The sequence below is a fragment of the Apium graveolens genome, chromosome 5 (assembly GCF_009905375.1).
Source record: "Apium graveolens cultivar Ventura chromosome 5, ASM990537v1, whole genome shotgun sequence".
Lineage (NCBI taxonomy): Eukaryota > Viridiplantae > Streptophyta > Magnoliopsida > Apiales > Apiaceae > Apium > Apium graveolens.
The window spans coordinates 274266513-274281030 of NC_133651.1; the positions used below are offsets into that span (position 1 = coordinate 274266513).

General features: G+C 38.7%; 1 protein-coding gene across 1 annotated transcript in view; it reads right to left on the reverse strand.

Annotated features, from left to right (window-relative positions):
* Window positions 1-1850: 1850 nt before the first annotated feature.
* LOC141660976 (uncharacterized) overlaps window positions 1851-14518 on the reverse strand; it is a 41287-nt gene continuing 28619 nt past the window's right edge. The window contains exons 2-3 of the mRNA XM_074467952.1: window positions 2484-2813; window positions 1851-2402 (exon numbers count right to left, since the gene is read on the reverse strand). Of these exons, the coding sequence (XP_074324053.1) occupies window positions 1851-2402; window positions 2484-2813 (882 nt within the window). The remainder of the gene's footprint in view (window positions 2403-2483; window positions 2814-14518) is intronic.

Sequence of the window (14518 nt, forward strand, 5' to 3'; positions counted from 1 at the left end):
ATAGCTGGCCTTGGTCTAGCTGGGACACTTAGAGTCAAAAACTTAAAGGTCCGTGGAGACTCGAAGCTGATCATATCCCAGGTAAAGGGAGAATTTGAGGCAAGGGATGATACGATGGCTAAGTATGTCCGCCTAGTAAGGGCTGTGATGACCCAATTTAATGAATGCCATGTTGAACACATTCCGAGGGAAGAAACTGTTAAGGCAGATGCGCTATCAAAGTTCGCTTCGTCTGAGATTGAAGAAAGTTCAGGAAGTGTGTACTTCCGTGTTTTGAAGACACGGAGCATAGATGTTAAGCTAGTGGCTCCCATAGGCTTGGGGACGTCATGGATTGATCCCATCAAGGCTCACATTCAGACCGGTTGGTTGCCAAGTGATGCAACTGAAGCACGGAAGTTAACTGTTCGGGCACTAAGATACTCTTTGATAGATGGGATTCTTTACAAAAGATCTTTCGTGGTTCCCTACTTGAGGTGTCTCAGGCCCGATGAGGCACGCTTGGCTCTTGAAGAAGTGCATGAAGGTATTTGTGGACAACACTTGGGGGGCAGGGCCTTGGCTCATAAGATAACTCGTTTAGGCTTCTATTGGCCAGAAATGATGGCTGATACCAAAGAATATGTAAAGAAGTGTGACCGCTGTCAGAAGCATGCACCAATTGTTAGACAACCCCCTGAGATGCTGACCTCTATCAACTCGCCTATTCCCTTTGCCATGTGGGGGATGGATATTCTAGGGCCTTTTCCTATGGCCACGGCACAAAGGAAATTTCTGATTGTAGCCATTGATTATTTCACCAAGTGGATCGAAGCCAAACCCTTGGCCAAAATCACTACTAAGCAGGTTGCACAATTCCTGTGGGAAAACATTATGTGCCGATATGGAATTCCCCGTGAACACAATTCAACAATGAGGAATTCAAGAAGTATTGTGAAGAAAATGAAATTGAGTTATGATTCACCTCTGTGGCTCACCCGCAAGCCAATGGACAAGCAGAGGTAGCAAATCGGATAATCCTGGATGGACTAAAGAAGAGGATCGAGAAGTCAAGAAATAATTGGGTAGATGAGATACTTCCAATATTATGGGCCTACAGGACTACTTGTAGAGTCACGACAGATGCAACTCCTTTCATGTTGGCATATGGGGCGGAAGCAGTAGTTCCCATGGAGATATCACATTCCTCTCCAAGGATTCAGGCTTTCGATGAGAAAGAAAATGAGGAAGGGCAGAGATTAGCCCTGGATTTAATTGATGAAGTGCGAGATAAAGCACATGCAAAGATAGTAGAATATCATAAAAAAGCTTCATTCTACTACAACCTAAGGGTTAAAGAAAGGTTTTTTAAACAAGGCGATCTAATCTTGAGGAAGATAGAAGCATCTGGTGTAGGACAAAAAGGGAAGCTTGCCCCGAATTAGGAAGGGCCGTACAGAGTCAAGAGTGTTCAAGGTAGAGGAACCTACAAGCTAGAGACTATGGATGGTTTTGAAGTCCCGAGAACTTGGCATGCACAAAACCTGAAGGTTTACTATGTGTAGGGAAGCCGGATACGATTCTCACTCGTCAGGATGGCGAGTAGGTTGAAAAGCACCTTGAAGCTTTGCTTGCTTAGGATTTATATGTTTTAGTTTTATTACGAAGTTTATTAAGACTTGTGTAAGGGACGAATCCCAGACAATTTTATGAAATTCATGAGTTCTTCAAAGTATGTTTGTGGCCTAACAAATAAAAATCAAATGCATGGATGCAAGCATAAAAGGTGATAAATGAAATAGATCTGATAGATGTTACAAAAGTTTGATAAATAAAGTCTCGAAAACAAGCCACGCAGGGCTGAAAAAGCTCTAAGGAGCTGAAGTACCCTCGGCATCCATATCATCATCCTCTCCACTCTCGCTGGATGTCTCTGTCGTCTCGGAGGAGGAGGAAGAGCTGTCGTCCTCAGCAGGTCTGGAAGAAGACTCGGGAGGAGGAAGGAGTGGATCCTGAGGAACATGGTCCGAGACAACTACTCGGGTACGAAACCTCTGTAGCAAAGCCTCGTCATCAGGGCAGATATAGTCCGCCGGGTTAATATCAGGACAAGCCTCGTTCACGGTCCCAAGGGTCGTGTCCCAACCAGTCCTAAAAAACCCAGGAAAGACTGAATCATCCCTAATCCTCATGGATTGGGCAAACTCCTCCGAGTCCAGATAGTTGTCTATAGCTTTATCCTTCTCCGCCCGAAGTACCACCAGCTCGGCGTTAGACTCTCCGAGTTCTTCCTCCTTGCGCTTGAGCTTCTTCTCCAGGGTAGCGTACTTCTTCTGTTGCCTCCTGAGGGCATTATCGGCCTTATCAGAAGCCCGCTTCCATGATTCGGCTTGCCTCACAGCGCCTTGAAAATAGGCGTTAGACTGAAACAAAGCAATTAACAAAGTATAAGGCAAGAAAATGCTACAAGAACGAAAAATAAGTTCAAAAAAGAGAAGGCATACCGAAGCCAGAGACTGAGCTCCCATGAGCTTGATCCTCTCAAGATCAGGGGTGGCCACCACATCAGTAAAATCCTTGGGGGTCACTCTATGGTAAGACCAATCCCAAGCATGTTTCGTGGAACCAACTACGGTGTCCCCTCGGCGGAATCCCCAGAGAGGCTGAAAGGCGCCTGTGGCAGCAGCAGTAGGGGCAGCAGCAGTGATAGGAGTACCATGGCCTCCAGCTCCTTCAGTTGAGGCCTCCCCTATAGGCTCTTTGTGCTTCTTCAAAAAGATAGGCTCCGTGGCCTTTCCCCGGGTGTCTAGGCCTGCGAGCCGAGTTTCTTCATCCTAGCTGTTTCCTCAACCAAAGGAACATTGTCCTCGTTAATCTCCTTAGCAGCTGAAACAAAGCAAAGGACAAAATAAGTGAAGTTAATAATGCATGAAATGAAGTAAAATTGAGAAGGGAAGAAAAATACCCTGTTGAGAAACAGAGGATAGTCCCACATGAATCAGGGAAAACTCCTCTAAGAGAGTCCAGCTGGTGGTCGAGCCATCATCCTGAGTAAGCCCATTATAAATAATAGTTTCTTCAGGAGTTAAGTGAATGGATTTGAGGCTACCATCACTGACCTTCCCAAAAGAAGATCGAAAAAGTGTGCCCCGGTCACCATTCTCCCAACGTAACCCGACGAAACTATTCCTCCAATTTTAATTATTATCAGGAATAGAGGCACTGTTAAAGATATGTTTGCTTTTGGGCCTTTGCTTGACATAGACCCAGCCGCAGATATTGGAAGAACTATTGTAACACTGAAAGACTTTCCTAAAAACAGCTACGGAAAGAGGAAAGCCCTCCCTAAGACAGCAGACCATAAAACATAGAATGTTCCTCCAGGCGTTTGGAGGAAGCTGACACGGGTTGATTTGTAAATCATCCAAAAGATGAGGAATAAAGGGGTGAAAAGGAAACCTAAGCCCAGCATTAAGGGCATCTGTGTAAATGAAAAGAGTATCGGGTCTCCAGTGGCAAGTACGATCACCACCAGAGACTGGAACTAATCTAAGAGGAGGAAGGACGTTATAACGAGCATTTAGTTTATTGAAGTCTATGTTGTGCCAAGTATTACAATGATTAAAAGAGTCGAGATGTGCAGTGGAGGGATATTCATCCCCCCTAGTGTTAATCATATCGATTAAAGACATATACGAAGAAAGAATATCGATATCCTTACCTCGTTTTGAAGCCGAGGCTATCTTTGCCGCCCTCTCAGAATTCTTGTCAGCCATTAGTAAGCTAGAAAAAGCCTGAAGGAGAGGTTGGAAAACTAAGGGAGGGGATTTGAGAGAGGAAAGGTTAGAAAGTTGGAGGAAGGATGAGGAGAAGTTGTAGAATGAGTAGAGAGGTGAAATGAGAGGTGTGGAGAAATCAAACTCTCACCCCACCTTTATATAGCCAAGGAAGGGGGATAATGGGCCTTAAAAAGCCCATTTGGGCCCAAAACTTAGAAGGTTCTGGAATTATCCAGGAAATTCCTGGAAAATTCAAGAGAATTCTAGCAAAAATCAGAAGAAAACTTGATTTTTTGAAGAATCTGGAAGGATCCAGAAACACCCCAGAAGAATTTGGAGCCTATAAATAAGAGCCCAGTAAGAGGTTTGACCCGAAGAGAGCCCAGTGAAAGGTTTGACCCAAAATAAAAGCCCAGTTCAGGAAAAATAATGAAATTAAATATTATTGGGCCTAAAAAAAATATCAAGCTCAGATAAGGGCCCAAATATTCAAATCAAAGCCCTGGACCAGGGTCCAAAATCTGGAAGAAAATATATGTGAGTATTATCTTCAAAAAACCAGGAAAAACTAGGGGCCCAATTAACAAGGCCTGTGGAAAAGATGCCCAATAAGAAACAAGCCCAGAAAAGGGCCCAGATAATTGAAGTTGGAGGCCCAGGGATAAGGCCCACTATATTTAAGAAAGGGGTTATATCAGGCCCATGAGCCAAAGCCCTGTTGAAAAAATAAGCCCAAAGATCAGCCCAACAAATTCAGCCCAGGGTTAAGGGCCCAAATCCAAGTGTATGCAAAAAAATAAATAAATAATATATATATAAATATGTATATATTCCTGACCTGTTCGACCAGAAAACACGAAGAAATCCTGGTCGAATGGCCTGAGGTCGAAACCCTGTCGATCAGGGGTAAAAAACGGCCTTAATTCGACCAGGACCAGGACTAATTCGACCAGAAATAATGAAGAATTCCTGATCGAAATCCTCGAGCCCGAATTGGCGTCGACCTGGGCAACCAAAAGGGGGTTAATTCGGTCAAAAATGGAGATCCTGACCGAAAATTCTGATCGAAATTGAATCCTGACCGAAAGAAGAAAATCCTGATCGAAATAGAATCCTGACCGAAGGGAGGAAATCCTGGCCGAAATTCGACCAGGATTCCTGATCGAAAGCATCCTGCCCGAAACCCTGTCGACCAGGGCAATCTGAAGGTTAATTCGACCAGGATCCTGGTCGAATGGATTCCTGGTCGAAATTTTTATATATAAAAAAAAAATCTGAAAAATTACAGAAAAATAAGGAAATTCCTTAAATAATTTCTGAAAAATGTTAATATTTTCAGAAATAAGGAATAAATCCAGAAAATTAAAGGATAAATCCCAGAAATTAGGGAAAAAATCCAGAAAATAAGGAAATTCCTTAAATAATTTCTGAAAAATGTTAATATTTTCAGAAATAAGGAATAAATCCAGAAAAATTAAAGGATAAATCCCAGAAATTTAGGGAAAAAATCCAGAAATTTAGGGAAAAAATCCAGAAATTAAGGATAAATCCCAAAAAATTAGGGAAAATCCCAGAAAATTAGGGAAAAATCCCAGAAAATTAGGGAAAATCCCAGAAAATTAGGGAAAAATTCCTGGAAATTAAGATAATTTCTGAACAAAAGGAAGATTCATTGTAAATGTGTAGGTCGCTCCACACTTTACGCAAAGACGAAACCCTGAAAGGGAACGAATAGATTTAACTTCTGCGAAACCTAATCAATGTTTCCCAAAAGTTGGGGGGCAAATGATAGGGATAAATAAGTCCTGATTTTATAATTAATGGGCTGATAGGCCCAATAAGAAGATGTATGATATTCAGACCAGAAAGGTTAAGCCTGATGGACCAGATCAGGTCTGATGGAATAAAAGAGGCCCAAAAGCCCTGATTATTAATTAATTTCGTAATTAATTAATAAGGGAAAAATCAGCTATTGAGAAGAGTCCTGATAAGGATATAAATCCTTATAGATTATCCTCAAGGGGACCTAAAAGGATAAGGAATCAGTTTCCTACTATCTAGGACTCCAAAGTCCATTCTAATTATGAGACTTGCCCACCAAGTCTCCTATACCAAGTCCAATTCAAGGACCACCAACATCTATATAAGGGGCCTCACCCCACAAATCAGAACTACGTTTTTTGGCTTGATTCTCTAATTCACAGAGATACGTAGGCATCTCGTAAAGGCAGATTGAGTCACGAAGCACGAGAGCAGCCATTAAAGGCCTTGAGCTCCCGAATCTTAGTAATAAATACAGCAAATAATAACCTTAGCTTTTTATCCATAACAGGTAGGAATCTGTTGGGACAAAGACATAGATTCCATTGCCACTCTAGAAGGCAAAGAAACAATGGGGTTGGAAGAGGTATGAGTTGCAGAAGTATTTACCTCACTTACCTGAGGTGCATTCATTATTGGCAAATATACCAATGGCACCTGGCTGTTGAAATTAATTCTCAAAAGGTCTGCACGGACCCTTTTCTCTTGTGCCCAACATTTGAGTTTATTGCTCTCATTAGTTATGACCAAACCGTTATCAACATGGTTAGCCAATAACATAAAGAATCTAGCATAGTAGATGTTATGAGGTCTATTAGCTTTGTTACCTAACCTGGAACCTAATTCTAGCATGACATAGTTGCTAAAATTAAAGTACCTATCAGAAACTAGCATATAGAGCATATTAACAAGAGATGAAGTTATGGCATCAAAATTTCTAATCTTCCCAGAGAAAACCTTGATAAAGGCATCTCCAAGAAAACTCCATTCTTTCCTAAGGCCCTTTCTTCTAATGCTCCCTAAACTAGCATAATCAAAAGAATAGCCTATGGAATCTAACATAGCAGATACATCATTATCAGTGTATGGTGTCATGGCATTATTCTCAGGTAACTTAAAGCAAGACTGTATATCATCACAGTTAATACAGTAATCCTTACCTTTGAGAGAGAAAGCAATGGTCATATATGTGGAGTTGAACTCTGCAGTTGTCCAAATCTCCTCAATTACCTCACAATAGATAGTTGGGGCTTCCAGCATTGCATAGCTTAGTTTGCAGTTCTTGATGAAGTCCATCATCTTGTGATAATCTGAGTGGACTTCATTCTTTTCCACCAAGGCTACAAAATTGTTCTTTTCATAAACAAAGCCAGACTGAGACATAATCTTGACTACTGGTGCCATTGTTGTGAGTAGAGGTTGCAGAGAAAAGATTGAGAGTTTTGGGAGAGAAAGAGAGTAAAAAATTGCAAGAAAGCGTAAAGTGAAAATAAGAATTCAATGGGCTTTTATACTTTCTCGAATTAAAACGTAAATAAAATGATTAAATGATACTTTTAAGTAAATTACAACTGTTTGAGAATAAAGAAAACTGTAAAAATTCTGAAAACTGCCTTTAATACAAATACATGCAACTGTGTATATATGTATCAACGGTTAAGTAAATGAATCAACAGTTGTGACTCACTTAAAGTAACTGATGTGACACTTCAACGGATGAGGTAAATAGTTATTCATTGAAGATTAACACTATTTTATCCGTTGAAGGATAAAATTACCAGAAATGTATTTGTCTTTTAACGGATAATGAACATCCGTTGATAGAACAATTTTGGCTTTCAACGAATAGGGAATATCCATTGATAGAATAATCTTTACTTAAAGCCAACTTTGTTCTTGCAATAAATTCATTTCAGGCTCCAAAGCAGATTATAATGAGGACATGAATTTATGAATAATTAATCATACCTAGCTCACTTACTAATCTTGTGAATGTTGATTCATCAAGTGGCTTGGTAAATATGTCTGCAATCTGCTTTTCACTTATAACAAAATGAAGTTCCACTGTACCTTTCATCACATGTTCCCTTATGAAGTGGTACTTGATGTCAATGTGCTTGGTTCTTGAGTGTTGCACTGGATTTTCAGTAATGGCAATGGCACTTGTGTTGTCACAAAATATAGGAATTTTGTCAACAGTTAGACCATAGTCAAATAGTTGATTCATCATCCACAGTATCTGTGCATAGCAACTACCAGCAGCAATGTACTCAGCTTCAGCTGTTGATGTTGAAACAAAATTTTGCTTCTTGCTGAACCATGACACAAGCTTATTCCCTAGAAATTGACAGGTGCCAGTTGTGCTTTTCCTGTCTATTTTGCAACCTGCATAATCTGCATCTGAGTAGCCAATTAGATCAAAACCAGATTCTCTAGGGTACCAAATTCCTAGATTTGGAGTCCCTTTGAGATATCTGAAAATCCTTTTAATAGCTACTAAGTGAGACTCTTTAGGGTCAGCTTGAAATCTAGCACAGAGATATGTAGAAAACATTATATCAGGTCTACTAGCAGTTAAATATAAAAGTGAGCCAACCATGCCTCTATAACTTGAAATGTCTACAGACTTTTCAGCCTTGTTTAATTCAAGCTTGGTGGCAGTGGCCATGGGAGTTTTTGCAGATGAACAATCCATTAAGTCAAACTTCTTTAAAAGATCATAAATATATTTAGTTTGACTAATGAAAATTCAACCACTAACTTGTTTAACTTGTAAACCAAGAAAATAAGTTAGCTCTCCCATCATGCTCATTTCATATTTACTTTGCATTAACTTAGCAAACTTTTTACAAAGCTTATCATCTGTAGACCCAAATATAATATCATCTACATAAATTTGAACAAGTATTGTAGAGCCATTAACATTTCTAAAGAAAAGAGTTTTGTCAACAGTACCTCTTGTGAAGTGATTATCTAGAAGAAATTTTGACAAAGTCTCATACCAGGCTCTAGGTGCTTGCTTTAGTCCATAGAGTGCTTTCAACAGATAATACACATAGTCTGGAAAATTTGGATCTTCAAATCCTGGAGGTTGGCTTACATAAACTTCTTCCTCCAATTCCCCATTCAGAAATGCACTCTTGACATCCATTTGATAGACCTTGAAATTGGCATGGGCTGCATAGGCTAGAAAGATTTGATGGCTTCAAGTCTTGCAACTGGAGCAAATATCTCATCAAAATCTATTCCCTCTTATTGAGAATAGCCTTTAGCAACCAATCTGGCTTTATTCCTTATGACAATGCCATTTTCATCCATCTTGTTTCTGAATACCCATTTTGTGTCAATAAAACTCTTGTTCTTTGGCTTGGGTACCAGCTTTCATACTTTGTTTCTTTCAAATTGGTTTAGCTCCTCTTGCATTGCTAAAATCCAATCTGGATCCAATAGAGCTTCTTCCACTCTCTTAGGTTCCTCCTGTGATAGAAAGCTACTATACAGACATTCATCTTGAGTAGCTCTTCTAGTTTGCACTTTAGATGTAGCATCACCAATGATCAGTTCAAAAGGGTGATTCTTGGTCTATTTCCTTTGAGGTGGTAGATTAGCTCTAGATGAGGTTGCCTCAGTATTGTCATGATGTGAGATAGAGTGTTAATTGGTTGAAACTCCCCCTGAGTTGCTGATCCTTTGAAAGGAATTGGGAGTTCTATCAACTGATGAAGTGAAATGATTATCCGTTGACAGACTGTGATCAACGGATGCTTCATTATGAACTTCAACGGATGATGCACTTTGTCTTTCAACGGATGCTGCATTGCTTCTATCAACGAAAGCTGAATTATGACTTTCAACGAATGCAGCATTCTGTGCATTATCCAAAGGCAGATTTTGAATTCTTTTCGAGGTGCCTTCTCCATCATTCTCATCTTCACTATCATCACAATATATTACAATGTTGTCAAATTTGAGTCCTTCATGATGTCCCTCATCTGTTAGTCCATCAATCTTTTTATCATCAAACACAACATGCACAGATTCCATGACAATGTTGGTTCTTAGATTGTAGACCCTATATGATTTTCCAGCAGAATAACCAACAAATATTCCTTCATCAGCCTTTGCATCAAACTTCCCTTTGTGATCAGGTTGATTCCTTAGAATGTAGTATTTGCAACCAAAGACATGCAGAAAGTTTAAAGTTGGTTTTCTTCTCTTGAACAATTGATAGGGAGTCATGCCTTTTGCCTGATTAATTAGAGAAATATTCTGAGTGTAACATGCACAGTTAACAGCCTCAGCCCAAAAGTATGTTGGGAGCTTTGACTCTTCAAGCATTATTCTTGCAGCTTTAATTAGTGATCTGTTTTTCCTTTCCATCACACCATTTTGTTGTGGAGTCCTTGGAGCTAAGAACTTATGCATGATCCCATTTTCTTCACAGAACAACTTCATGGTTGAATTCTTGAACTCAGTTCCATTATCACTCCTGATATTCCTTACTTTGAAATCTGGATGATTGTTGACTTGCTTGATATGATTGATAATGATTTCACTAGCTTCATCCTTTGATCCAAGAAAGTAAGTCCATGAAAACTTTGAGAAATCATCTATAATCACTAGGCAATATCTTTTTCTTGAAATTGACAATACATTGACTGGTCCAAAAAGATCCATGTGTAGCAGTTGTAATGGTTCATCAATTGCAGATTCAAGCTTCTTACTGAATGATGCTTTCTTTTGCTTTCCTTTATGACAAGCATCACACAGTCCATCCCTTGTGAATTCCACTAGAGGGATTCCTCTAACTAAGTCTTTTTTGACTAGATCATTCATTGTCTTGAAATTCAAATGGGACAGCTTCTTGTGCCATAGCCAACTTTCATCTGGATTTGCTTTGATGAGAAGACAAGTAATTGATTATGAATCTGTAGAGTTGAAGTCAGCTAAGTACACATTCCCTTTTCTAACTCCAGTTAGAACCACTTTGTTGTCCTTCTTACTTGTGACAACACAGGCTTCAGAATTGAAGGAAACAGTATTCCCTCTGTCACATAGTTGACTGATGCTCAATAGATTGTGTTTGAGACCATCAACTAATGCAACTTCATCAATGATGATATTTTCTTTTGAAATCAAGACATATCCCATAGTGAACCCTTTGTTGTCATCTCCAAAGGTTATGCTAGGGCCAGCTCTCTCCTTGAACTCTGTGAGCAGGGTGAAATCTCCTGTCATGTGTCTTGAACAACCACTGTCCAAGTACCATAGATTCCTTCTTCTTCCCTGCACACAACAAAATTAATCAAGTTGATTTTGGTACCCAAATTTCCTTGGGTCCAGCCTTGTTAGTCTTTTTCCTAGACTTCATTCCTCCTGCATCTTTTGACTTAGGTAACTTTGGGTCAGCCTTGGTCTCAGATGTAGTTGATTGAGGTGTAGGGTTAGTCACAGAATCATTTAGCACATTTGATTGAATTTGATAAGGCATAGATTGTGCAAACATATTATTCCACATAGGCATGTTGTATGGCATCTGAGGCATACTGAATGCAGTAAAATAAGGATTATTAACATATGGCATGTTTGCAAAATGTGCATGAGGATTCTAATGAGACATAACAGGCATAGCATGCAGAGGTGACATAGACATGTTAGGCATGGAGGGAGTTAAAGGCATGGGAGCATTCTTAACATATTTGCAGTTATCAGATAGATGATTAACACTTTTACAATGCACACAGCTTTTTCTAGGAGCATACTTATCAGGTGTGTAATTATTGTGTTTGTTAATCCCTACCTTCCCATTTCTATTAGATTTTCTTTTAGTTTCCTTTTTATCCTCAACCAACTTAAGCCTATTTTTCAACTAATCTAAAGTCATGTGTCCTATATTCACCTTACTGGCATCTTTGGATGTGCTAGCTCCTTCTTTGACAAAGTTCTTGAAAGTTGAACCAACCTTCTTATTGAGATTTTTCTTTTTAGAATCACTTGCCTGTTTTAATTGATGAGCCTTCAACGGATGCTCTTTTTCTTCCTTATCCGTTGACAATCCATCAATTAATTATAACTCCTTTTTGTTTTTCTTCTAGGCATTCTCATAGAATGATTCAATTCCCTGAACCTTGACAATTTGAGCACTAACATCCCTAGATGTTTTCCAGGCCTTGATTACCTCTTGCTCACTTTCTAACTATTTAGAAAGAATTTCTAATTTCTTAACAGCTTCTTCTAGTTCACTCTCAACAGTCAAGCATTTAATTTTAATCTTTTCAAGCTCAATCACCTGATTCTCTAACACAACATTCCTATCACTTAAAAACAAATTATTCTCTTTGATTCTTCTGTTTTCTTTAGCTAGTGATTTAAGGGAAACACGCAAATGATATAATTCATTGGACATATCATTTATGGCTTCATTGCATTCAATCTTAGAAAGCTGAGAGAGATCAGTAGTAATTACCTGGTTGCTTGATGAACTAGTTTCATTTTCATCAGAATTAGCCATCAGGGCTAGGTTGACATATTCCATATCATCATCTTCATTGACTCCATCTGCTGCCCAATCATCTTGAGTCAAAAAAGCTCTTTCCTTTTGTTTGAGCAAATCAAAATACTTCTTTTTGTAATCAACTTGCTCAAATTTCTTCTTATCAGAGGTTGGCTTCCTGCACTCATTTGCAAAGTGTCCACTAATGCCACAGTTATAACATTTGAACTTAGATTTGTCCACCATGTTTTTGTTTGACTTAGTGAATTTTGTATATTTCTTGAATTTCATCTTTGCAAAACTCCTGGACAGAAAAGCCAGATGTTCATCAACATCATCAGAGTCATCTTGACTGTAATTGTCTTCATTCTCAGCCACTTGCTCCTTTCCCTTGCTTGATTCTGATTTGCTTGTGCCAATTTTGAGACTTGGCATTGTCTTTTCCTCATTCCTGGCTTCAATCTTCTCATTGTCAGCTACAAGTGCAACTGATCCTCCTTTCCTCTTTCCCTTTTCCAACAGCTCATCTTGCTCCATCTCAAGTTCATAGGTCTTCAAAATTCCATATAATCTTTCAAGTGTGAAGTCCTTATAATCTTGAGAATTTCTTAGAGAAACAGTCATAGGCTTCCATTCCTTTGGTAGAGACCTTAGAAATTTTAAATTGGAGTCCTTGACTTGGTACACTCTGCCATACAGCTTCAATCCATTCAACAGTTTCTGAAATCTGTTGAAGGTATCATTCAATGATTCTCCTTCTTCAAAATGAAAATATTCATACTGTTGAATGAGAAGCTGCATTTTGTTTTCTCTAACTTGCTCAGTACCTTCACAGATAAGTTGCACAGTATCCCAAATTTCCTTAGCAGTTTGGCTGTTAATGACATTGTCAAACATATCTTGATCTAGGCCATTAAACAGAATGTTCATGGCTTTCTTGTCCTTGTGAACCTCTTCAATATCTTCAACAGTCCATTCTGCTTTTGGCTTGGGAATAGACTGTCCAACAGCAACTGTTGCAGTAGCAGCTTTGGCCACCTTGTGAGGGATGTGAGAACCATTTTCAAGGCAGTTGATGTAGCTTTCATCTTGAGAGAGAAGATGTAAATGCATCTTCACTTTCCAGTGATGATAGTTATCTCTTTCCAGGATTGGAATCTTTACACCAATATCCTTCTTACTCATGATGTTAGCAGAATAGATCTTTAAACTCTTTGTATGTTAAGAGCCTGCTCTGATACCAATTGTTATTCCCAGTGAACTAACAATGAGATTTACAGAAGGGGGGTTGAATGTAAATCTCAAAACTTTTTCAAGTTTTGAGCAGTTTCTAGGCTATGTGTTTTGATGAACAAGTGTGTGTGAATTGCTTTGAGCTAATGCAGACAGATATATATTCAAACACAAATGTAAAGAACACAACAGACTTAAAAACTTTTCTGGTGGATTTGTTGTTCCACCAGAGATGTGTTATTTCAGAAAATCTGTGATTCAAAGAATTAAATCACAGGTGCTTCCTAGTACAAACTAGATGATTTTCTCTCTGGATTTTTCTAAACAGCTCTGGAAAATTCACCATCTAATTACTAGCTGCTACTTGGTTTATATATCACCAAGTTTACAAGTGAAGACAAAACTGTAAAATACAATTAAAAGATTCTTCACATGTTTCTTCTTCATTTCTCTATCCAATGCAATTTAGGTTTAGCTGTGAATCTTTGAATACTTCCTTGTTTGCACTAGAATGGAAATGCTGCATTTTCTTGATTCCTCCTAGAGGCTGCCACATTCCAGTTTGTCTCTGTCAACCCATGTGCCTCTGTCAGCTTATGAATTGTCACTATCAACTGCTATTGAACTAAGCATCCGTTGAAGCTTTCATCCGTTGATGACTTTATCCGTTGAAGCTTTATTCGTTGAAGCTTTATCCGTTGATGCATTAGCAGTTGAAGCACTCATTCGTTGATGGATGTTATCCATTGAAGCTTTAGAGACATCCGTTGAAGCTTTGTTTCTCATCCGTTGAAGGTCTTTAATATCATTTGATACTACTTCACTTATACAAAATTACAAGGCATGAAATATTTACACTTAGCCCTCCTATTTGCATATCCACTAGTAGTCAACATGACTGATAATTTCCCACAACATCTTAGAATTACAACTTAAATACAGAGAATAAAACGTGCTACAATACTAAACTTATTTCTAAGTAAAGCTACTCCTTCAACGGATTGCCAAAATGGTCTTATCCGTTGAGGCTACAAACACTAGATTTCTACTTAAGTATTTTGTTTAACTTATCATCAAACTAATACACATATTCCTAACACAAACATTCATATCACTATCAGAGTTTAGAAATTCACATCAGACAACAATCAGCACTTAAGTAAATTTCAATTTAAGCACAGATTACATAAAGATAGTAATATCTGTAAATACT